The sequence below is a fragment of the Silurus meridionalis genome, chromosome 13 (genome assembly GCF_014805685.1).
Source record: "Silurus meridionalis isolate SWU-2019-XX chromosome 13, ASM1480568v1, whole genome shotgun sequence".
In the NCBI taxonomy this organism is placed as follows: Eukaryota; Metazoa; Chordata; class Actinopteri; order Siluriformes; family Siluridae; genus Silurus; species Silurus meridionalis.
In genome coordinates, this window is record NC_060896.1 from 19,796,743 (window position 1) to 19,822,776 (window position 26,034).

Below are 26,034 nucleotides of genomic sequence, written 5' to 3' on the forward strand. Positions count from 1 at the left end.
TTACATGGGCAATACCGTAGATCTTTCACTTGAGCAAGTCATACCTGGCACAGAGCTCCAATTCTCAAGAACACCCTCATGATATATAGTCAATATCAACCTGTTCAGGATTCACCAGAACAATGAGACCTGTCTGAAGTCTTTGCACTGTGGCATAGCAAACCCTGCCAAAAATAGTGCTGTAAATGAGTGTGATGTGATTGGATGGTTTATGGTTTTAGCCCCAGCAAACTCTCATGGGTGACAGAGCCAGAAGCCAACTGGTCTACAGATTTTGAAACCGGAGTTGAAAAACCCAGAACAAATCAAATGATTATTTATTAACATTATTATTACCTTCTTCTGACTGGCTTTTTCAGTTACAAGTGCTAATTTGTTGATTGGAACCTTTCTCAGTGTGTTGGTCAGTCATTGTGTGACCATGGTGTTTGTGACTACTGAGCTATTTAAAAATGCAGGTTTGGGTCTGATGCTCACCAATAGAAATGCTCATGACAGAAGCGACAACAGGAGAACACAAGCTATTCCTCCGTTATTTTTGTCTTTCAGTACACTACAAGAACCCAGTACACAAACGCAATATTTTTCCAAAAGAAAATAGCAGTTTCCAACTATGTATTTTATTTATATTTTATTAATTGAAATTTTATTTCATACAAAAAAAAAACAGGCATGTAATGAGAGGTAAGCCAGCAAGATACAGATAAAAAATAACAGATCTGAGAAGGTCACTTTTACAATCCCCTAAAACCCAAAAGATTAGCTGTTGCTGCCTAGCCATTGATTCTAACATCCTTAATGAATTAAAATCCCACTGCACCACAACGGGTCTGTTACATATCAAATAAGATCGAGCTATATTTATATACATCAGCTCTGTTTCAAACACTGGAATTCATGCGTCCTTATCTTGTCAGTTACATCCCAAATGCTAAAATTCTGTTCAGTATTTACTTCTACGACAGTCATTATTACCCCAATTCCGAATCAATAGTGCACTCGATCCAGCAGACTCAGACATCAAACCACTCAATATTGTGTTGGTCAGAAAGAAAATGCAGTGGCACCAAGTTACAAAGCAGAAGTACACCGACAAGGACAAAAGACGAAAACACTGCATGCCCAGGACGCACAGAAAGGGAGCTTATCTGCATTTTTCCTCCTGTTCAGACTCGATGAATTTTTCACAAAATGCTAAAATTTCTGCTCTTACAGACATTTCCTGCCATAACAATTGGAAAGAACTGAACTCAACGGGCGGCTGGTTGGAAACTACGTGCCAGTGAGGGACAGTATATTTTAGTGTTATAGTTTTTGGTCACATTATAGATTTCTTTCTTTCTTTCTTTCTTTCTTTCTTTCTTTCTTTCTTTTCCATTAGTGTTGAACACTATCAAGATAAAAAGCGACAGGGGCACATAGTACAAAAGAAGCTGCAAAGTGTTTCAGACAATGTGATGACTGTTAAAAAAAAATATTATACCTCAATGCAACAAAAACACTTTTGAGATAGCAATTTCTGGATTATATTGATCAATCTGAAGCTGTTATTGTACTTTCGAAACAGAATAAAACCGCCAATACGACATATCTGATGTGAGCGAATACGTGAAATACAAACCTTCTAAAAGAGTAAATGATAACGATTTCACGTTTCGTTTGGATTGCAAGTCACTTTTGGCAGGAATTCAGCATGTACAGCTTTGTACAGCATTCCCCTTCCAATACATGCAAGGAAATCCTCTTTTTTTTTTGGTTGATCACACCAATTCTTCTAAATAACACCACCTGTCAAAATCCCCTACGCACTTTCACATCGGCAATTGATACAACCCAAAAGCCAAGATTTATTCTCTGTAGATCACTCGTGGCATCATGGACTAATCTTAAATGTCAACAGGAACAAAGAGGAGAGGAAAATGGGATAATGGATGAAGGAATGTGATTTAGCAGGGTATCGGGGCTAAATCTGGGGCAAAGAGAAAGGAAAAGTAGGAAGAGAGGAGAAAGACCTGAGAATGCCTAAAGCATTGCAAGGAGGCGAAGGAAAATGATTGGGATACAAATGGAAAGATGTGCAAAGAAGATCCCCTCTCCTCCAGGGAGGCGGGCGTGTCTGGCGAGCCGGGCTTACTGCCGGACTTCGACGTAATTGGCTGGGAAAAGTCCGTAAGCCCCTCTGCACACGCCTCTCCACCAGCCCTCGTCAATCATCTCAATGTTGGTGATGATGTCGTCGGGGTCGAAGGAGATCTCGTCGTCACCGGCTGCGAATATAAAAAAAATACATTCTATTGTGTGTGCGGATAAGAAAATATTTCAGTGTGTAAAGGTACGTTTTTCAGCACTATATTTTAAATTGGGTCAAATTTATTAATCGGCCAAGATCAAGTCACATTTAGGAAGCTTTCTAATAAAATATTTTAACAATCGAACTAGCACAGTGCACAAACTTATGCAATGTTCATAATATACTTTATATTTTGTGCAACAATTCATTTGCCGGTGTCTCTATGACAAAAGAAAAAGCAGTACTGTAAGTAATTATTCAAATACCTGATTCTATAGCTTATGGATTTCATATGAAGCAATGAAAAAAAATTAAAAAGACCTGGATGAAGATGACTACTTGTCTGATCAACTACACTTGGGGCAAAAGACCCTTACCTTCAAATAATGTTTACAGAAAATCACTTTCTATGTACTTTGTACACAAGATGCAAAAAAACAAAAAGATTCAATGTTTGACTTACTAGCTTGATAATCATACAGAGCCACAGCAGTCACTCCCAGGTCCTCTCCATAATCATAAGGCTGAGTGTCTAAATACACACAAACTCAATTAGAACTTCCTGACACACACACACACACACACACACACACACACACACACACACACACACACACACACACACACACACACACACACACACTAAAGAAAAATAGTCTGGAGTGCACAGCTGAACTATCTACTAAGCACAGACAGCAAAGAATTTCACGTCGGCTGATCATTTCTACATGTTAAAGGGTATTTTTGGATGAGTTTATTGGTTAACACTACTAAACATGTATTAGTCCTCTAGGTCTGACTGCGAAAGACTAAAGGCATGGTAGCTAGCCGACACTAAACTACTGTCGGCAAGCTCGTTGTTTGTACATTAATAAATCAAAAGTCTAACAGACAAAATAATAGAACAGAGAAAAATGTGATACGAGATGCGTCTATGTCTCGTAAAACAAGTCTTTCTCCGTGTTACTGTGTTGTGAACGGGTTTGTGGATGTTTAACCTGCAGCCTGGTACTGGTCATCCTGATCTGGGTTCTGGTAGAGGTCTTCCTGCTGTGTGCTTGGCTCCACCTCATACACGTGCTCTTCGACCTCCTTCGTTTTCTTGGGTGAATCGGGAGTCTGATACTGGGAGGAAGTAAAGCAATCACACATTAACCACTGCATATCAAAAAGTACACAATCAGGGAATGTTTAGCAGAACTATGTGGAAAACTGGGCGTGACAAGTAGTAGTGTGTGATAGTCACATAAAAACTGTTATTGTGCTGGTACCTTGAGGACTACCGTGGATAGCTGACTCCTAAAATTTTGATAATTTTTCTATTCTGTGTGATGGTGGTTTTACAGCAGTGACAAAGAGTCACCTTTTTAATAAGTTCCGATTCATTTTGACCTTTTATGGCCATTTTAAACTTTTATAAAGCCAATTTATTTCTAAAAGTGTGGGTCAAATTCTTACATTTAACCAGAGAGCTTGAAAAATATCATTTTGGCTGTTACCAAGAAAATATATTCAAAATTTGATATTATAACATATCATAAATATATCATAAATATATCATATAAACAAAAAAAACAAACAAAAAAAAAAAAAACACGCAGCTTTTCGTGTGATATGGATTAACTATATGAAATGATAAATGTACACATTTTCTGCCCCCATATCTTTGTGTCGTCATTTTAATTAAATTTTAATTAACAATTTTGTCGTCATTCTAAATGCATTTTAATACACGTGCAGCGAAAGAACGCATGCTAATTGCGCGTGCCTCTAATCTACTAGACTTCGTGTAATGTGTGCGTGCACTCTGTGGGGGTTTTTCGATCGGGTTTTGTGATGTATTCGACAATGTCAAATCATACATCTTTGAAACAACAATTACGATATCACACACCTAGTGACGAGGTTTAACAGGAGGGGGAACTGAGCTTTGTATGTTCTCTCCATGTCTGTGCATCTCCCAAACACTTTATAGGTGGACTGGATAAATTATCCCGAGAGGTAAATGTGTGTGCGCTTGGTGCCTCTTAGGAATAGTAGTTTGAAAGCCAAGAAGTATAACTAAGATTTCAACAAGAAAAATTCCACACCAAAGGAATTCTAAGTAGTATAATAATGTAGTAAAGAGTTCAGAGTTACCTGATGGGTCTGAGTGGTGGAGGTGGGGCTGGGCTGAGGGGAAGGTGTGCGAGTTTTGGCACTCTGCTTAAAGAAACCATGATAACATGATTAGACATGCAGGATCAACATGCACGCATAACAACACATAAGACTACTGTACATGCTTTGTGCAAACATTTGATTGCATACACACACCTCTGCCTTTTTAAGGGCTTCCTCTTGCTCCTGCTTCTCCCTGGCTTCTCTTCTGGCTCTCTCCTCCTGCACCCGTTTCTTGTCCTCTTCCTCATTCTGCTTGGCCAGATTCTCAAAACGAGCCTTAATGCTTCCTGTTCCTTTGCCGGCTGAAACCAGTTGCATATTTACATACTCAAAATAGCAATACGCGAAAATCAGACCGCCAAATGCATTCTTTCTGAGGGTTTTTTTTGTGTGTTGTGTATTGACCTAAAGTATTCTGTAGGAGTTTTAAAGCCCTTGGAATGGCAATTCTGACTGATGATTAGATGTCCTTTTTCTTCCTAATCTTTCTAATGTTTCTGGCTATGTAGATAGCAAAAAAGAACAATTTTATTCCAGCTGTCAAAATGTTGTACTCTGTACTACTTCAGCTGTTGACTATGATACATGTAAAAGGGTATATATCGTAAAACAGCTCAAAAAAAGGTGCTTACCTGCTTCAACTGGTCTGGTCCTTTGGTAAGCAGCAGCAGGTTTCTCAACATCATCAAAAGTTCCTGCACTCTAAATACATACATGCACACACACATGCGAGCGCACACACACGCACACACAACTCGGGCGTCATCAAATAGCTATGGCATACGTATTTATGAATCTGATTATAGAAGCAGGATTTACCTTGTCCATTCGGTCCTGCTGAACTCCGAATTTCCCTCCAAACCCTTTAGAGTAATCTAGAGTAGCCAAAAAAGGAGGAAGACTTTGATCAGGAGACTGACGCTCAAAATAAACACAGCAGTGCTGTGAGAATAAGGAAGCTTGGGAGAGATGCTGGGAAGAACCAAGGAAAGAACAGAAAAGGCAACGCGCAGAGGAGCACGGGGAGACCTTCATTCTCACAGCCATTGTTCATCATAGGCACGTTCTCATACAGTCATACAGGGCCGACTGCTGCACTAAGACAAGCAACGTGTGTTTGTGTGTGTAATGTGTGCATTTTGTGTATTTCCAGAGAGGCTGAGCATGCATACAGGAGAAATCGGGAATATAAGAGCACAGGGGTCTTGAAGAGCACATTCTAATGCTGGCTCGGTCAATAAGGGTGTAGCTCAAATTAAAACTGATAAACCACTTGCAAACTTAAGTGAAAGAATTAAAACACTGTTTGAGAGAAATGTTCCAATCATCATTACTCTGTTAAATAATGTTCAATAGTCAGGTGAGCGCTCTATCGAACGTGTTGCAGCCAGGGATTATTTAAACAATCAATAAATATATCTAGGTTTATACACAATCACTTTCAAAACAGTCCCTTTGCACAGCAATACAGTGTTCCCAGTGTTCTTGCCACTTCTGGAATATGTCCTGGAAGTCTTCTTTATGAAGCCCGTCAAGCAAATTCTGCGATTCGGTGACCTTTGATCCTCGGGAAGAGTTTGAAGTCCACAGGAAAAAGGGTGGCTGCGGAAGGGAGATCCTGCTTCTGGTGAGAAACTTTCATGTGAGGAGAGCTCGATGATAGGGTATATTGTTGCTTTTTCTAACCTTCTGTCTAAATGTGGTAACGCACGTGGTCAGAATAGCAGCAGTTGCACAGCTCCCGATGTACACAGGATAATGTCTTTTGGCACGCTGACTTATGAAGTTCGGCGCTCCCTGTGACTGTGCATGCAGCCTTGTGCTGCCATCTGTTGGTGTGTTACAAAACTAGTCTCTAAACTTGTTAATACCACTTTTTTTATTATTTATATATATATATATATATATATATATATATATATATATATATATATATATATATATATATATATATATATATATATATATACACACACACACACACACACACACACACACACACACACACACACACACACACACACACATACATACACACACGTGTACATATATAATCAATTTCAAATATTACACCCATTGATTCATATGTACAATAATCTTCAAGATATTTAGAAGCACCATCTAATTTTTATAGCTTTCACCTTACAGAATATTTGAAAGGTCCACAGGTACGCTTCATAGATATCACTTTAAGAACTATTTTATGATGTCTACCTAAAAGCATTTAAAATTCATAAAGGAAACGTACTACTTGTCATGTTACTAGATCAAGGTCAAATTATTAGATCAGTCTGAACCTAAACTCCGCCCTTGTTGACCATTCAGCAATGCCATGTTTTTTTTTTTTTTTGCAAAATATATATTCATTAGCCTAAACATAGAGGTTGTGGGGAGTAAAGAGGACAAAGACTTATGCCTTGTTGAGACTCGTGCTTAGCCAGGCTCTCTTTGTGGTCAAAGCCAAGAGCGCTCTGATCCTGCTTCTCAACCTCCACCCCGTATTTCCCTCCAAACCCACGCTTATAATCTGCAAAGACACAAACATGTAGACACACGGCAAGATGACAAGACTGACAGGACATGGAACAGGGAAAAGAAACCCAATTTCCCAGAAGGACACACCAGCAGAAACACCAACATTAAAGCAGCGCCATTAGGAGTGTACCAATATTATACTAGAAAGCCTCCATATGAAATGGTTTTCGAAAAGACTGTAAAATAATAACCTTCTAATCTTTAAAATGAGAATGTTCATGGTATAAGTTATGAGATCTGAGGACACTCAAATGGTGACATTAAAACAGCAAGCATATAACCATATATGCTTATTCGTTAACATTTGTGCCGTTAACACGTTATTAAAGCGTCAATATTATTTATATATATTTTAAATCATCATAATTACTTTCAAACATTTACAAGGTTATTTTTTCTTCATACTCTATGTTGAGTGTGTTTCAGTAATAATAAACATACATTTGCATAAAGCATCTATATTTGCCCATGTTGATTAGAGTATTAAAAACTTGAAAAGTATTCATTTAAGGTACATATATAACAAATAAAAATGTGCGATTAAGATTAATCACGTGTCTATTCATAACAATCGTGCGATTAATATATTTATATAGGAATGTATAGGAAAATAAAAATTCTGGACTGGCAATGGCTCCACCCCTTCACACCACCCTGTTATTGATTGTTTCCTTATCACAGCATGGTGTGTCACATTCATACAGTACATTCAACATATACTATATTGACAAAAGTGTGTGGACACCTGACTATAAGATCCTATACGTGCTTTCTGAACATCCTATTCCACATTTGCTCTTATAATAACACCCTCTTATCTGAGATGATGTTCCAACAGATTTTGGTGTGCGCTTGTGGAGATTTGTGCTCATTCTGCAACAAGGCTGCTGATGTTGGGTGTGAAGGACTGAGGTGCATTCAGGGTTCCAATTCATCCCAAAGATGTTCAACAGGGTGGAGGTCAGCTCTCTATAGCAGGTTACTTGAGATATTCCACTCAAACTCGTGTAAATCATACCTTGATGCAGCTGGCTTTGTGCAGAGAGGCATTGTCATGCTGGAGCAGGTTTGGGTGTCCCGATTCAAGCGAAGGAAAAGTTTATTTCTACCACATTTTAAAGCATCCATTTGTGTGCCTCCAATTTAGTCTGGGGGAAGAACCTCATATGGCTGGAAAAGTGGTGTCCCAATACTTTTGTCCATATAGTGTACACTGTACTGATTGCTTCGAAAATGATAACATTGGAATGATATGTGGTTATAAAAATTAACATGTAAAAAAGCTATTCACACAGCCCCAACTATTTCATTTTGACCACAATCGAAGTTCGCCATACAAGGGTTCATCTTTACAGCTTCAGTTTACTAACTCTTACAGTAAACAAGGTTTTTTTTGTGTGGTAGAACCAATAAAGAACTGATGGAAAACCACAAACCAGATTATGAATCCCTGTCTTGAAAGCAAGGGTGTGGTAAAAAGGCTCTCTCACTCTCCATTTACGTCTCACACAGTCAAATCTCGATGTTTCACATCCTAACCTTCAGTACAACTTCCTCTCTTTCAGAATAACACAAGCGAACGGAGGTGTGCGTTACCTTTCTGAGACTCGTGGAGCTGCAGTTTCTCCTGATGGTCCCAGCCAACTGCGGATTTATCCACGCGGTCCGTCTGCACTCCAAACTTCCCTCCAAAGCCCTTCACGTAATCTAGAATGCACAGGCGACATGTTGCGTAGGAATGATGGAGAAAGCTGAAACGCTTCTGGAGGTCATTGTGAGGAACATTTTTAAATATAGGTCAGAAATTTGATAAAAACAAACGGCGAGATAAAGCAAAGTAAAAGCTATTACAATAAAAACAAAGAGTCAGATCATCAACTACAGCTGCAATTAAAATAACAGTAACTATATAAACTATGCGGATAAAAGTGGTGGGACACCTGACTTTTCCTGACATATGCGGTTCTTCCCAAAACTGGTGGCACAAAATTGGAGCCACACAATATTATATATAATATTGAATCATAAGATATCCTATACAATTGTGTGGCTCTAATTGTATGGCAACAGTTTGGGAAAGAACATATATTTGTTGGAAAAATATATCTTCTTCTTCTTCTTTCGGCTGCTCCCATTAGGGGTCGCCACAGCGGATCATCCGTCTCCATACCACCCTGTCCTCTACATCTGCCTCTTTCACACCAACTACCTGCATGTCTTCCCTCACCACATCCATGAACCTCCTCCTTGGCCTTCCTCTTTTCCTCCTACCGGGTGGCTCCATCTTCAACATTCTTCTACCAATATAATTCATGTCCCTTCTCTGCACATGTCCAAACCATCTCAATCTCACCTTCCTCACCTTGTCGCCAAAACATCCTACATGTGCTGTCCCTCTAATAAACTCATTTCTAATCTTTTCCATCCTCGTCACTCCCAACGAAAACCTTAACATCTTCAGCTCTGCTACCTCCAGCTCTGCCTCCTGCCTTTTACTCAATGCCACTGTCTCTAATCCATACATCATCGCAGGTCTCACCACAGTCCTATAAACTTTCCCTTTCATTCTTGCAGATACTCTTCTATCACAAATCACTCCTGTCACTCTTCTTCACCCACTCCACCCTGCCTGCACTCTTTTCTTTACTTCTCTAACACACTCTCCATTACTTTGCACTGTTGACCCCAGGTACCTGAACTCCTCCACCTTCTCCACCTCTTCTCCCTGCAACCGCATTGCTCCACTGCCCTCCCTCTCATTCACACACATGTACTCTGTCTTACTCCTACTGACTTTCATTCCCCTTCTCTCCAGCGCATATCTCCACCTCTCCAGGCTCTTCTCAACCTGCTCTCTACTCTCACCACAAATCACAATATCATCTGCAAACATCATAGTCCAGGGAGACTACTGTCTGACCTCGTCCGTCAACCTGTCCATCACCACTGCAAACAGGAAAGGGCTCAGGGCCGATCCTTGATGCAGTCCAACCTTCACTCTGAACCAGTCTGTCGTACACTGTCCTCATACATGTCCTGCACCACCCTTACATACTTCTCTGACACACCTGACTTCCTCATACAATACCATGTTGGGGAATTATATATATATATATATATATTTATATATGTATGCTTAAAAAACGGTCGTATAAAAAGAGAGAAAAATAAGGGGCATTGTCTTAAAAGAAAATATAAATATAAAACTTCAGATTATTCTTATTCAAGTTCGTCCAGGTACAGCATGGCATCTTCAGCATGGAATGGGTTTGGGGATGTTCCGTGCTTCACAAACCTTTCTGTGACTCGTGTTTCTCCGTTCTGCCCTGATACTCGAAGCCCACTGCACTTTTGTCCACTTTATCAGTTTCCACTCCATATTTCCCGCCAAATCCTTTAGCATAATCTGCAAATACACAAATACAAAGATTTGAGTAAAAGCAATATATTCATAATATACAGAAATGCTGTTCATTCCACTGGGGGTTCTCCATGCGTATGAATACAGCGGGCTACAGGATGGTCTCGGGGAAATCATTATGTCATGTAAATGAGATAATCGGATTCACTGTGCAAATTACACAATCAAATAAATACTGAATATTAAACCCACCAAAGGGAAGACAAGCGTGAGAGGTTAACATCGGTGTCATGTGATCGTGGGAAACGGGGAAACAAACCTTTCTGGGATTCGTGCTTCTCGGTTTTTCCCTGATAATCAAAGCCTACAGCACTCTGGTCCACACGATCAGTCTGAACACCGTAGCGACCCCCAAAACCAGTGGTGTAATCTGAGATGGCGTTGGGGTTGGGGGGAAAAAGCAACAGTAATTACAAACACAGCAAACAGAGTTTAAAACATGCGGGGATCCGACAGGAGAGTGACAGAGGAGTTAAATCAATTCTGTCAGAACGCAACTGCACATAAACACTCAGTTGGTGAAGTCGTCATAAACAGAAAAGTTGGTGAAGTCGTCTACGTGCGATGTGCAAGTTAACCCCAATATTCGAGAAATCACAAAACTACTGCAACGTAGCCATGCGATGTATCGAAATGTTCGGCTTAATGAAGAGAACGTCCATGCTTTATTTTATAGTCCAGTATAGGAGGCAAGTAGCGTACAGAATAAAATTATCAGCTCTGTATAGCTCAGATATGCATCACGGAGCAGCACCAATCACAGAATTGTGCAGATGAAAAAGGCCCAATACCCACCTCAAGTAACACCCCCCCCAAAAAAAAAAATAAATAAATTTGGGGACACCTGAGCAAAAAACTCCAGCATAAGACTTTTGAACGTCTCTTTTTTCCACATTTAGTTCACATTAGCTGTTATAATAACCTCCACTCGCCTGGAAAGATGTTCCACTAGATTTTGGAGTGTGCTTGTGGAGATTTGTGCTTATTAAAGCCCTTCTGGCTGAATGAAGTCAGGTGGGGAGGCTTGGGGTGTGATCATCCCAAAAGGTTGAGGTCAAAGCTCTATTGCAGGGAACCTCAATCTCCCACTATAACTCATACAAACCATATGATTATGAAGTTGGTTTTGTGCACAGAGGCATGACTATGCTGGAACAGATTTGGGTTCGAAAGACATTCTATACAACTGTGTTCCTACAAATCTGTGAGAACAGTTTGCGAAAGCATCGCATACGGCTTTTGTCCACATAGTGTATGAGTGTGTCAGCAGCAAGCTCTCGCTCTCTCTCTCTCTCTCTCTCTCACACACACACACACACACACACACACACACACACACACACACACACACACACACGGAAATGAGTAAGAAGAGGAAAGATGTTGAGCCTCACCTCTCTGTGAGGCATGTTTCTCTGTTTTCCCAGCATACTCGAACCCCACAGCAGACTAAATAATGGTGGAAGGATTAAAAAAAAGTAATAAATAAAATTAGGAAACACTATCTACATACATATTCTTCCCTCAAGCATAGTGTACGATGCCAAAAGATAAACTCTCGAGAGAAATAGTTGTGAAAGGAAGGAGGAAGACAGTGAACAATGACTTTCTTGGTAGGCTACTGTTTCGATACAAGCCTGTGTAAAGTTCATTAGTTTCAGTGTGGACATACACGGCTTATAGACAGGTGCGGCTTATGTTCAAAATAAAAATCTTTGTAAAATTCAGTGGGTGTGGCTTATATATGGGTGCGCTTATTAGTCCGGAAATTACGGTAATTACTAAACAAATTCAACATACAAAATCCTCAAGTACAGTTTTAGAAAGTAAATAGGTTTTTCTGACTCTGAGTGTAGTGTTTGCTTTTGCAGATCAGTTTGAAAAAGCCTTCATTATGTTTTTATTTTGTGCTCTAATTATGTATGTTACTTGCTTTATTAAGATATACATATTTTCTGTATTATTACATTTATTTGCTGGAAAAAGCATGTACATTGAAAAAGAAGGTTAAGTTAATATTTCCTTAAAAAAAAAAAAAAAATTATATTCCATTCCTAATCATTAACAAACAAAAAAAAGCATTGTCCAGCTTGCATTATTTAATATATATTACAGTAACAATGAAACGCATTTTATTATATTAAATCTGAAATAAATTTGTACCTCGTCCACGCGGTCACTCTGAACTCCGAATTTCCCCCCGAAGCCTTTAGATGTGTCAGTCTGGGAGCAGTGCTTCGACAGTTTGCTCTGATACTCGTGACCCACAGCCGACTGCAGCAAAAACGTTTAAAAAGCGTTAGAACAATAGACAATACATTTCTTAAACTTTTAAAAATTTGATAACTTGGTGATTTGGGGAAAAACAATGAATGGGATGGAAATCTTTTTCAAATAATAGCACAATACTGTATTATAGATGCACCTACAGCATTTTTTCCCTCGTCAGTTTAAAACAGAACTCCAGGACAATAAATCTATGCAAAGCAATGAGAAGAAGCTGCAGAGTCATTTTTTATCGTTCTCCAAACTCACATTACTGAATGGTATCATACGTTTAAGCAGTGATTCTTTTATTTATTTATTTTTTTACACATCTTGATAAAGTGATGGAGAGGTGTGTGTCAAAGTGCGCTAAGTGCATATGAATCCTGAAAGTAGTGATTTTTTTTTTTCCTTCATTAATGCAAGCCTTCCTCTGGCACTGACCACCACCATTACTATAGTTGTTACCCATAAATACGCACACATTTCCGATTACAGGTTTCAGCTGATTTGCATTTTACCCACAGTGAAACAATCCTGATTATGGACGAAACCATACCTGGGACTTGAACTAAAGACTTACTGAGTAATAGTCACAAAGCCATAAAAACTTAAAAGGCTTTCTGATGTAAATTGATTCTTGTAGCACACTTTCTTTCCCTTCCCAAGTGATCACATTGTTTCAAAAGATGGCACACGTCATCTTCACAAAGCATTTTAAATTCAGTTTTTTTTTGCATGAATCCACCATGTCTGAATGTGTGGGCATCAGAGAGATGCACTGCTGCATGTTCTGTCTGCCCTGCACCCACGCGTGCACACACACACACACACACACAGGCCCTCATTTTCATCTAAAGGCCAATTGTATACAATTCACAATCACTGGATTTTCATTCACACTTGTTAAATACCTGTTGTGTGGCTGAACATTCATGCCATGGCCTGTGTGTGTTTTTTCCAGACTTCTATAGTCCTCTTATAAGTAAATAAAATCATAGAAAGTGAGCCAGGCCTCTGCTGAAATAACATGTCTCATACAGAGAGGCCACTTACAACCATTTACAACCGAACCAGCCTGACCCAGCTCTACACAAAAAAGATGGACGACACACCATCGACACAATGGCGCTACAGAATTGTGGGATTGCCTTCCCAGTGGAGGATACAAAGAATACATGTGGCGTTCCTTCGAATCTGTCCAAAACATGGAGTCTCAGAAGATGACTCTTTAGGGTGCCTTTTGAAAGACAGTTTTCTCTGGAGCTAAGAAATCCTGCCTACTCAGGCAGAGACCTTTCAAGTGTAACAAGGAATTGTTCATGCATTTATATTTCATATAGCACACTGCATCATACCAGTATTTAACGATATCAAGCGCCGTCTCCCCTCTACTCTCTCTGTGTGGAGTTAAACATGCTCCTGAGAAAAAAAGTGACCAGCACTCTTGTCCTTTTCTTCTCTTCAGATCTGCTCGAGTCATCCCGACACCCAACCTCTGGATGGAGTTCTCTTCAATTAGAGACCGCTCTGTGCAGCCGGGGATGGTTCCGCCTTAACAACCTTAAGAGCCATTAACTTACTAAACGACTGAAAAACTTTGAGGATGGATTTGGATTTGATACTTCATATCAACAGTTCACTACAATGGCTTAGTACCACAGGCTGCAAGGAAAGTTTTGCATTTAAGTGTCTATCACTGCACAACTCAACATTGAAGTACTGGAATCAATGGACATTTGGTGCCACCACGAGTCCCAGACTCAAAAGGGAACCTTCTCAAGGTTTCTTCTACAATCCACCTCAGGGAGTTTCCCCTTACAGTTGCCACTGGCTCACTGCTAATGGCTAATTAGGGATAAACTTACAATAACAAGGAACAAACATACACTTTTATACAACTTTATAACCTCTTTATCTGTATAAAGCTGCTTTAGATAAAAATGTATCGTATTATATGCACGGGATTATATGAAAACCAACAAAAAGATAAAGTTTGCCAATGTTCTGCCAATGTTCTAATTGCTCCTATATTTTCTATAACCCCATTGGGATGTTTCACATTGCACACGGCTTGGCACATCTGTTTTCACCTAATAAATAAATAATCACTTCCTAGTTTGAAACAGTAACTGCAGTAGAGTTAGGGACATAATCATCCGGGACGCCAATCTTACCAGAAGCCACCTTAAATAGAAATGTACCAATTGATCTGAGCTGGCTAGCCAGCGAGCCAACATGCTACAAAGTGAATGCGGCTTCTTTGAGAGCGATTTGCTCTGGCGGAGTAAAATTAAAAAGATCATTTGGCCAAAGTGTGTATGAATTACTCCCTCACTCGACATTTGCTTACAGCTGAGCGATTTCACACTCGCCATCGCGAGGTTAGGGAGACCATCGGCTGGACGTGATGGCAGCCTTGATGATATTGGGCGATTGTGCTAAAAATATCGAGAGACGTTCGAAAGGAAACAAAGCAACTGCAATTCAAATTTCGCAACATGATCAAACCCTTATACTGTTTTAGTAGTGATGTAGAGAATTTCATGATGTGCACTTTCAAAATGGAATGCTGCAAGCCAATGTCTGTGATGCATTGAAACTGATTATGCCTCATACATTCCTACCAAACCTGTAAAGTCCTGATTTCCCTGGAGATTAAAACACTAACAGATCTACAATATATGGACAAAGGTTTGTCAACACCTGAGCATAAGATTCTGTAGGTGCTTTTTGGACATCCCATTCCACGTTTAGTCCCTCCACTTTTCTGGGAAAGATGTTTCCCTGGATTTAGGATGTGGAGACTTGTGGCTGTTTTTTTGTGCACAGTAGCATTGTCATGCTGGAACAGTCGGGTGTCCCAATACTTGTGTCCATATAGTGTATTTGTGTGGGATATTTCAACAGCTGATAAGCTCATCGTAGCAGGGTGAAAAAAATCCAAACAAGAAGTGAAAGAAAGACAGCTGGTGGGAAAACAGGTTGTGAAAGGGCATGTCAGTTCTCACCTTGTCCATTCGGTCCTCCTGAACACCAAACCTCCCCCCATAACCATGTGAGGCTTTGGGCATGTTCTCCAGCTCCCGCTGTTTTAGATCACTGTGCTCGGTCGACACCGTCTCACGCAGCTGGTGGATGCTGATGGCGCAGGAGGAACACACAATATTGAACTTTCTTCATCGAGTGAACATTTTATTCAGAGGCATTATACTCGTAGCTGCGAAAGCTGGATATGAAATCGTCTCGTGCGGAAATGAAATCTCCCCCCGACCGGACTGCACACCCGCGTATAATATTTGGTTCACTCACTCTAAGCAATATGATATGAAAAACCTCTCATATGTCCAATCGGTGCGATGCAACAAAAAAAAAAAACTACTGTCAATCGAAAAGTAACAGGAATTAAATCTTACACAGACATTTCACAAGTAAAATGAGATATTCCTAACAAACTCGTACTTTGAGATGTAAAGTAAAGCATTAAGGTTTCGAAAAAAATCATTAAATGTATCGAAAAGAAATTCTTGAAGAAAAAAAAAAACGTATTTAAACCTAAACACGTGACAAATATAAGGAGATCAGGTCTTTTTTTTACTTGATATACTTCATTGAAATTCTAAAACGATCACACAAAATGTTTACATTAGTACTATTATATTAAAACTCGGACTCACTTGATGTGTTCCTGATGTCCAGAACCCAATACCGTCTTCGCTCCCCATCGCTGCTCTTTCTCAGTCACATCATTCTGCAGAAAAACAGAAAAAAAAAAAAACAAGCTTCATTTTTTAAAATCCTATAATAAATAAAACTTCAAAAGATAATAATAATAATAATAATAATAATAATAATCTATTCGTTTAAATCCTTTTTAAAAAGACAATTAAAACAAATGCCAATTTATTACTGCTATACACTGATTTTAAAGACTATTTCTATACACTAAATGGACAAAAGTATTGAGACACCAGACTTTCCCAGCCATATTTATTAAACCAAGATGGCGGCGCGTGCACAACGCGAGGCCCAGCGTCTCTCCAGATTTTGCGATTTAGCAGCAATTTCTCCATCAACAGCAAGTTTATTCACGCAGAACAGGCTTGCACACATCTCATACAGCCGAGAAGCATTACTAGCACAGGACATTTTACACCAACCACGGACTCTGCTACTGCTTACAGCCCACTTTCAATCTTAACAACGGACGTCTATTCAGTGTTCAGCAGAGTGGATGCACGAAAGGCAGCTGGCCCGGACGGCATACCGGGACGTGTTCTCAGAGCATGCGCTGGACAACTGGCACAGGTTTTTACTGACATTTTCAACCCGTCACTGGCCCAAGCCATGGTACCTACATGCCTGAAGACCACTACTATCATACCAGTGCCTAAGCACTCAGCTGCTAAATGCCTGAATGACTTTCGCCCGGTTGCACTCACCCCCATTGCTATGAAGTGCTTTGAGAAACTGGTCCTGAATCACCTCACTGCGGGCCTACCACCTACACTGGACCCATACCAGTTTGCCTATCGACCGAACAGGTCAACAGAGGATGCAGTTTCCACAGCTCTTCATTCTGCTCTCACCCACCTGGATAAAAGCAACACGTACATCAGAATGCTGTTCATTGACTTTAGCTCTGCGTTCAATACAGTCCTCCCACTGTACTGATCACTAAGCTCAGTGAACTGGGTATCTGCACCTCCACTTGCAGATGGATTCTGGACTTTCTCACCAACAGACCTCAATCTGTCAGGTTGGGAAACCAGGTATCCTCAACCCTAATTCTGAACACTGGCATACCGCAGGGCTGTGTTCTGAGCCCACTGCTCTACTCCCTGTTCACCCACGATTGTGCTCCTCTGTATAACTCCAACATCTTCATCAAGTATGCAGATGACACCACCGTGGTCGGCCAGATCGACAACAACAACGAATCGGCCTACAGGGAAGAGATCCGTAATCTGGCAGCATGGTGTGCCACCAACAACCTGACTCTCAACGCCACAAAGACCATCCACCATCACACTACTGAACTCAACACTACACCGCTAAATCACTACAAAACAAACATAAACAAAAGACTGTATATAATCTCTGTACAATACATGTACATATTTCATATTATATCTTTTCACTCCTCATTACATCTGCACTTTTTATATCTGTATGTATATTTATCATTACTGTACATTCTGCCCAACATTTCACATTCATCTGTGTATATAATGTATGTGTATATATTTATATATATATATTTTTTATATATAGTAGACTGTTTATTCAGCTTGCTACTCCTTAATGCCATAATCTTGTGATCTGTAACCTTTCATTTCTGCACATTTTTCTTAATTACTGTACACCTTTATATTTATTCACTGTACTTCTGAATGTCCACACATCTCTGCACTGAAATAGCCTTTATATTTATTCACTGTATATACTTCATATATATATATATATATATATATATATGTAGATGCCAAACTGCATTTGGTTGCTGTTTACCTGTACAATGCAATGACAATAAAGTTCGTTCGTTGGATTCGTTCGTTGGATTCGTTCGTTGGATTCGTTCGATCTATCTATCTATCTATCTATCTATCTATCTATCTATCTATATCTATCTATCTATCTATCTATCTATCTATCTATCTATCTATCTATCTATCTATCTATCTATCTATCTATCTATCTATCTATCTATCTATCTATCTATATCTATCTATCTATCTATCTATCTATCTATCTATCTATCTATCTATCTATCTATCTATCTATCTATCTATCTATCTATCTATCTATCTATCTATCTATCTATCTATCTATCTATCTATCTATCTATCTATCTATCTATCTATATGTGGTTCCCTCTCCAATCTGTTACCGCACTAGTCAGAGGCACACAATTAGGGTTAGGATGTCTTTAGATGTGGTAATATAAATATTTCCCTTCACTTGAACGAGGAGAACTAAACTTGGAGACCCCAGCCTGTTTCAGCATGGCATGCGCCAATGCACCACACCAGCTCCATCGAGAAATGCTTTACGTGGATTGGATTAAACACTCGACCCTACAGAACACCTATGGAATGAATTGGAACGCTGACTGCACACAGGCCTCCTCACCCTACAATGATCCGAAATCTTCTCAAGCACACTCTAAAACCTAGTGGAACATCTCTGCAGAAGTGTGGAGGTTAGTATAAGAGTGTAGTATAATTTACTTTCTATATGCAACCAAACTATTTATTTCTGCAGTGATCTTCCTGTGTTTAAATGTACACACACACACACACACACACACACACACACACACACACACACACACACACTTACTTTAGAAAAAGGAACCTAAGATCACTCAAAATAGTTTCATCATTTACTGCTAACCAGTTATTTTGGTCAGTGGCTTTTCTCTTCTTATTCACCGAGACTCTAATCTTACACACACAGTTCCCATATACAGGTAGGCCTCTACTTACAACGGAGACAGGGACCAGAAAACCTGCCCTAACTCAGAATGACGATAAATGTCGATGTTCTTCGATTGATTGATTTTTTTGGCATGACCTTTGTATCTCCGAAAAGGTCGTACATCGGGGTCTGACTATAATATCCCACACTTGCTTATGTGGATACTGACTCTCTATGCCACACTAATCTGCAACTGAACAATGCAGTGTTTGGTAATTTGTTCCGCACTGGATTTCGCAATAATGTTGCTGGAAAACAACGCTGGTGAAGATCTTGTACACAGAAGCAGTTTCTTCCTCAGGTTGGAGTCATTCCCACTGCTTTCACAACAACGCAAAAAGACAGTGCTCTCTATTAATACTGACGCACTTGGTAAATGTAAGCAAAAAAATAAACAAAAACATTGTTCAAATCAAAAACAAAAATAAAACAACAACTTTGTTTTACCATCTGATCCAAAAATCCATTACAAAATGCTCTGCTCTTACGGATATCACGCACCTGACTTTTCCAACCGGTGTACTTCCCAATCAGTTACAACAGTGTTTTATTTTAGATACATACACTGCTATGGTATTGTGGTATATCCGTAACAGCAGAGTTGAGTTGTGCATTGTGTAATGAACAAACGATCGAAAGTTTAACCAATAAGATTTTCTCAGCCTTCTTTGATATATATATTTACTTCCTAACAGTACCAATATTTTCCCAAAATATCATTTCTCTTTATTTCTCATTTTAAATGTGGATTTATTTTGTGTATGTGTTAATATCGGAATGTGGTTTAGATAATATAAAACCTGGAGGCTATAGACATCTCTAACCTGATAATCTAGTTTCACAGTTGTAGTGCAAACATATAGAAGCACTTTAGCTTCCAAACATGTTTTGCCCTGGCTCAGATCATCCTTTGACAGTACACATTCCAACGAACAGCCGGTCAACATTGCATGTCCTTCAAAATAAAAATCCCTGTACGCCCACACAAAGGTCGAATTTGCATGATGCGCATGCGACAACCAGTTGAACTCGACACCAATGACTTCCACCACAGACGGGTTTAAATCCGTCTTGTACATTTACTTCGTCACTCAACATTGAACATCACAGTATTTGCATTTTGGGAAACTTGTACTTCAATACATTGTAATGTGGATCTTTATACTCCACTATGTGTCAGAAAAACATGCTGCTCCTTCGTTACATATAACCTGCCGCGAGACCAGGAGTGTAACCCCACAGTTAATCAACAGTTTGCTTACGGTGTATCTGTAACCCCTGGGAAAAAAGTATGATGTGCAGTACAATGGAACATAAAACTGTGCACTTTTGCCTTTGCTGTATTTTCAGATGGAGACGCCAAACTGAACTAAAAATAGTTATTGATATTGTGTGTGATATTTTGAAATATTGGCATGCAAATCTTTTCATTTCATATATATATATATATATATATATATATATATATATATATATATATATATATATATATATATATATATATATATATATATATAATCCATAATTATTATTAAAAACAATACAAATGTAGATTTACACAAATTGCTTCACCTTGCATTCTCAAGTAGTCGTTTATTTAAATTTTTTCTGCTGAGAGAAAAACTGTTTAGAGCTGCAATAACAAAAGTGAGAACAGGAACTAACTCGTTTGGTCGACGGTCCAAAAAAGTTAAACGTAACTCCAAAATGATTCTTTGCGCTATTCTTAAAAGTCTGTGATACTTTGCGGGACGGCATCGGCGATCGTTTCCCTACAGCACCGTGTCGGGCCTGGAAAGTGGTCCTTGCTCACCTCAAAGTCAGGATCCGTCTCCCAGTCGTCGGGTCCGTCATCCACGGTAACGGAGACGGAACGGCCAGCTGCTGCTTTCCACATCTGTAGACACGAACACACGCAAAGTAAACACATATGCGCTGTCAAATTTAGTCTCTGGTCACCCAGAAGGAAAAACAAATCGCCTGCATGTTGCATGATGATGCAAAATCATGCTCAAGCACTTCGCCACCGACTTCCACGTGTGGTATAATTGTTCTATGCGACTCGGGTGTTTCCGGAAAGGTCAGCCGCAGAGGTCATAACCACAGAGCGAGATTTAAAGCCGAGTTCGGTTGCGAAATAGGGCCACATGTGCAGCATCTGTTTTAAATGTGTCTCAGATCTTTTTGTCGTTATGGGTCTCCAGTGTCAGCACTTCGTAACGGATTTTGAACACGGACATTTTATTTTAACAACAGACAGCAATACACTTTGCATTTGAGCAATAAAGTGACAGCCTGTGTTTTTTATTTCTTAAAAACTACAAACAAACAAATGATCACGACAACAACAAATTTAGACACCAATTAGCCATTAGGTTAAAATCAGTGAAAGGTGAAATGAATCGCATTGGTTATCTTGTTACAGTGACACCTATGATGGGATAATGGATACATTAAGCAGCAAGAGAAAAGTCACTTCTCAAAGTTGATGTGTTGGAAGCAGGAGAAATGGGCAAGTATAAGGACCCGAGTGACAAGTTCCAAACTGCATGTCGGAAACGGCATGTTATTGCAGTATTCACAGGTCAGTACCTACCACAAATGGTCCAAGGAAGTATATCTGGTTAGGGTTATAAATGTCCAAAGCTGAGTCATGTCTGTGTGGAAGGATCCTGACCGGTCCAAGTCTTCTATAGCATATACTGGCAAAAAAGTTCATGCTAGCTCTGACAGAAAGATGTCAGGACACACAGTGAACCAGTTTGATGTGTATGAGTGTGTGTAGCCACAGACTAGTCAGAGTACCCATGGTGACCCCTGTACATAACTGAAAGCTAATACAATGGGCGTGTGAGCATTAGACCTGAATCACGGAGCATCGGAAGATGGGCTGCACTGATGTTAATGTTTTTAACATCACATGGACAGCCAGGTGCGCCACTTATCTCAAGAAGAGTTGGCACCGGGATGTATAATCGGAAGAAGACAAGCCCGTGAAGGCAGCGTGATGCTCTGTGGAATCTTCCTCCTGGGCATATATGGATGTTTCTTTGACACGTACCACCTACCTAAACAGTGTTACAGCCCAGGTTACACCCCTTCAGTGCTCAGGAATGGTTTACGTAATGTAAAGAGTACAAAGTGTTGGCTTGGTCTTCAAATTCCCCGATCCGATCGAGCATCCATAGAACGTTCTAAAGAACAAATTCAATCCCTCGTCACACCTTACAGGATTTCAATGACCCACGGCAAAGCACACCTTCAGAGGTCTTGTCCTGTTGGCGAATCCGAGCTATTCTGGAGGACCTACGCATGGTGGTCCTCCAGAACGTGCCAATGATTTCAGAATTACCAAACCTCAATATCAGTAGGTGTCGGATCAGTGGGTTTATCAGCAAAACTAGCAGAGACATGCAGATATTCAGACTTTCTTTTGCTTATCCACCTTCTTTAACACTTTAGTGTTGGTTCTAAACCCCACCCAAAAGTGCACACTTTGCTTCAGGCCATAAAGAATCCTGTAAACTGTTATTTTCCTCCTAAACATGACATTTGTGTAGACTTTCCACATTTCCTTTTCAGCCTAAAACATTCTCATTCATTTACATGGCAGATTAAAGACAAAAGGGGTATTTTTTTAATATGAATAAAAATCTTACAGAGAAAAAAACATGACAGATATGGATTGTTTTTTAACTCATTAAATCTGGGTACAATTGTAGTTTATCTTTTAAACTGCATGTTGAATAGATGTATTAGTTTGCAATAATTGATCCATTTCTATAACACTGAAAGCATCAGATCATCTTATAATCTCAGGGTCATTACATATATTATTAATTCAACTCAAGATCCAAGTGTATTATAGATCCTACTCAGGACATACTTTTATTTTTTTGAACAATGAAAAAATTGATGGCAAGAGATTTAAAAATATATAAGAAAATCCCAGACACACACAGATGAAGTGTGAAAGGTATTTCCTGCTCTGCTACTCTGCCTAGAAATAATGTGCAGTCTCTTATCAGCCCATTTTCCAACACCAAAATATTCCAAATCCTACCCCAAACCTTCGGTTATATGCTTAAACTTACCGCTTTTCTCCAATTTCCTTTCGAAGTTTGCAAACGCAAGAAGTAAATCAAACTGGGCTGAAACCTCTGAGCGCTGAAAATGGTCGAAGCCTTAGGCGAGAGGTGTTCTTCTCGTTTACCACCGGTAATCAGGCAAGACCACGCCCCTGCGATATGATTGGCTAGTCGAGTTTTAGTTTCGGCACTACTATTGGTTCCGAGCGCCGACTCACGAGGAGTTTAATGGATGGACAGCGGATACAGCCTGTTAAAGAAAAGTAAAGGCGGGGTTTGTCATTATGGGTGCGTTAAAACGAACACCAGCTTGGAAACGTTCCCGCAGCTTCCAACTCTTCCGGTTTTCCCACTTGCATTCCAACTTCCGGGTTAGTGACACACAGCGCCTCTTGTGGCCAAAATTGGAAGTGAATAGAAAATTCTAAAATTGTACATACATTTTTTGTTTTTTAATTTGTTTGTTTTTATAAATGAACTATTTTATAGATTGTGGTTCATCGCATGACTGTCATGGGTTATCTCGTGATAAATCGCAACTTAATCATACATTTCTATCTGTTCTAAATGTACCAAAAATTAATACTTTTGTCAAGTTTATAATAATCATCATGGGCATGGACAAATATTGATGCTTTATGTAAATGTATGTTTATTATTAGTGAAACCAAACTCAACATACAGCAGGAAGACAAAATATTCTAGTAAATGTTTTTAAAGTAATTATGGTGTTTAGAATTACATAAATGATCAGGACACCAAACTGAACTTTTGCGATGTTTCCACACAGACGGTTTTAATTGCCGGATTTGTGACTCATGGCGGTATTTGGTACCTGGTTTAAGACTTGGCGCATCAGGAAAAATTAATTAAAAACAATTTTTTTGGTGGATCAGGTTTTAATTTCACCTCTTTTATGTTTTCTATTTTTTTAAATAAAAAAGTCAAACAGAAATGTGCACAACATTAATTGCGTGCTAATAAAATAAGAAGCATTAAAATTTATTTGCAAAATGAATCAAATCATTTTGACATATAATATTTATATATATATATATATATATATATATATATATATATATATATATATATATATATAGTATCTCACAAAAATAAGTACACCCCTCACATTTCAGCAACCATTTTAGTATCTTTAGTACAATCCTCTCATACTGACCACTGGATGTTCAACAGGGCAAAGACTCTCCGAGGATTTGAGAATTGTTGATCTACACAAAGACGGCTGAGGCAATAAGAAGACCGGTAAAACACTGAAACTGAGTTACAGTACAGTGGCCAGGGTCATACAGGGGATTTCCAAGACGGGTTCCACTCGGAACAGACCCCGCAAGAGTCCATCAAAGAAGTTGCGTCATCGTGCTGTGCTTCCAGGGCAGAAGCTGCTTCAAAAAACAGACGCATGAGTGCTGCAGCATTGCTTTATAGGTTGCAGAAGCGGATGGTCCACCAGTCAGTGCAGCATGTCTGTTTGCATGGCCATCGTCCCAGAAGGAAGCCTCTTCTGAAGCTGGTTCATAAGAAAACCTGCCAAAAGTTTGTTGAAGACAACCTGTCCAAAAGCATTAATTATGGTGTCCAGCATGTGTGGCGACACCCTGGTGAAGAGTAACAAGAAAGTTGTGTCTTGCCTACAGTCAAACATGGTGGTGGTAGCATCATGGTCTGGGGCTGCATGAGTGCTGCTATAGTGCAAGTTTATTCAAGTTTTATCCAATCAGATTTTAACATCACATCATATGTTGCCAGCATCTAAATCTACCATAAAACCTTCAGAGTCAACAGTACGGACGCCTGTATGCTGATAACACCGAAGCCATCTAGCAGGTGTGCAATAATAGTGTCATTTTCACGTCCTTTGATTGGATGGTCAGAGTGCCACTAGTCAGAACTCGCAAACCGCATTTGTAGCAAACTGCTCAAGCTAAAATAACCTTGACTTTTATGGATTTGATAGCTGTTTATTTTTTCCCCACAGTGGTTGACGGAGAAGAAAATGATCCATTTGTTCATTCATACTATGAGATACCGGTCCGTGATGCAGACCCTCTAGAAAAACATAATTTACATATAATTTACATATAATTCAACTGCAACTGCTCGTACTGAACACAGGGACCTGCACAGACCAGGCATACGTTATGACCTGAAGTGAATAACACTGATTATCTCTTTATCATGGCACCTGTTAGTGGGAGGGATTTATTTGGCAACAAGTGAACATTTTTTCCTCAAAGTTGACGTGTTAGAAGCAGGAAAAATTGGCAAGTGTATGGATTTGACAAGAGCCAAATTGTGATGGTAAGTTGTGGGTGAACCCTGGAGGAGGCCCATTGATGCACATGTGGTTCGATCCAACAGACGAGCTCCTGTAGCTCAAATTGCTGAAGTTAATGCTGTTATTGTTCAACAGTGCAGGACTGCTTGGGGAGCAAATGTTATGAGGAGGGATTTCCTATAAGAAATCTATTGAACATTTATAGGCAGATCCCAGTGTCAGTGTTTACATTTTCCACATAAAAGTGTGATCAGGACAAAGGCTGGTGCCTTATTAGCTTCAAATTTGGTGAAGGGCGACCCAAAGCAGTTCAGAAAGCAGGAACTTTAGCAGATGTTCCACATGATGCGCTAATCATGAATAAATGTTTTTTTGGGGTTTTTTTTAATACCAGTAAAATATTTATGGCGTACATTTAGAGTAATATAAATCGCTTTACTTCTATGACGAACATTTGTCTAGCATCCTGAGTAAGAACGACACACACAAGAGGATT

At 39.5% G+C, this 26,034-nt stretch overlaps 2 protein-coding genes across 17 annotated transcripts in view; both read right to left on the reverse strand.

Annotated features, from left to right (window-relative positions):
• Positions 1 to 616: 616 nt before the first annotated feature.
• Positions 617 to 23,403, reverse strand: LOC124395537 (src substrate protein p85-like). 3 transcript variants are annotated; one of them, XM_046864099.1, is made up of 17 exons: positions 23,249 to 23,403; positions 20,968 to 21,051; positions 16,352 to 16,425; positions 15,686 to 15,815; positions 12,573 to 12,683; positions 11,804 to 11,858; positions 10,669 to 10,779; positions 10,284 to 10,394; positions 8,585 to 8,695; positions 6,870 to 6,980; positions 5,273 to 5,328; positions 5,086 to 5,155; positions 4,607 to 4,755; positions 4,430 to 4,492; positions 3,289 to 3,415; positions 2,754 to 2,822; positions 617 to 2,267 (listed from the first exon to the last, which is right to left on the reverse strand). In XM_046864099.1, exons 2-17 carry the CDS (start codon positions 21,049 to 21,051, stop codon positions 2,131 to 2,133), a joined length of 1,569 nt encoding a protein of 522 aa, XP_046720055.1. In that variant the 5' UTR covers positions 23,249 to 23,403; the 3' UTR covers positions 617 to 2,130. The 3 variants fall into 3 exon arrangements, with proteins under 3 accessions (XP_046720055.1, XP_046720054.1, XP_046720056.1); XM_046864098.1 differs by having other exon boundaries at positions 4,430 to 4,495; XM_046864100.1 differs by lacking the exon at positions 6,870 to 6,980 and having other exon boundaries at positions 4,430 to 4,495.
• A 2,629-nt stretch (positions 23,404 to 26,032) lies between these two features.
• ppfia1 (PTPRF interacting protein alpha 1) overlaps positions 26,033 to 26,034 on the reverse strand; it is a 76,704-nt gene continuing 76,702 nt past the window's right edge. For all 14 annotated transcript variants that reach the window (XM_046863994.1, XM_046863995.1, XM_046863992.1 and 11 more), the window contains one exon: positions 26,033 to 26,034. This exon is cut by the window's right edge. The gene's annotated coding sequence lies outside the window, so the exon portion shown is untranslated.

What these genes read in the sequence shown, in the direction of transcription:
- LOC124395537 (XM_046864098.1), bottom strand. Translation starts at nt 21,051, where the DNA reads ATGTGGAAAGCAGCAGCTGGCCGTTCCGTCTCCGTTACCGTGGATGAC. An exon ending in AGACGGATCCTGACTTTGAG is followed by an intron (nt 16,426 to 20,967) that starts GTGAGCAAGGAC and finishes GTTTTTCTGCAG; the next exon opens with AATGATGTGACTGAGAAAGA. An exon ending in AGGAGGACCGAATGGACAAG is followed by an intron (nt 12,684 to 15,685) that starts GTGAGAACTGAC and finishes TTTTTGCTGCAG; the next exon opens with TCGGCTGTGGGTCACGAGTA.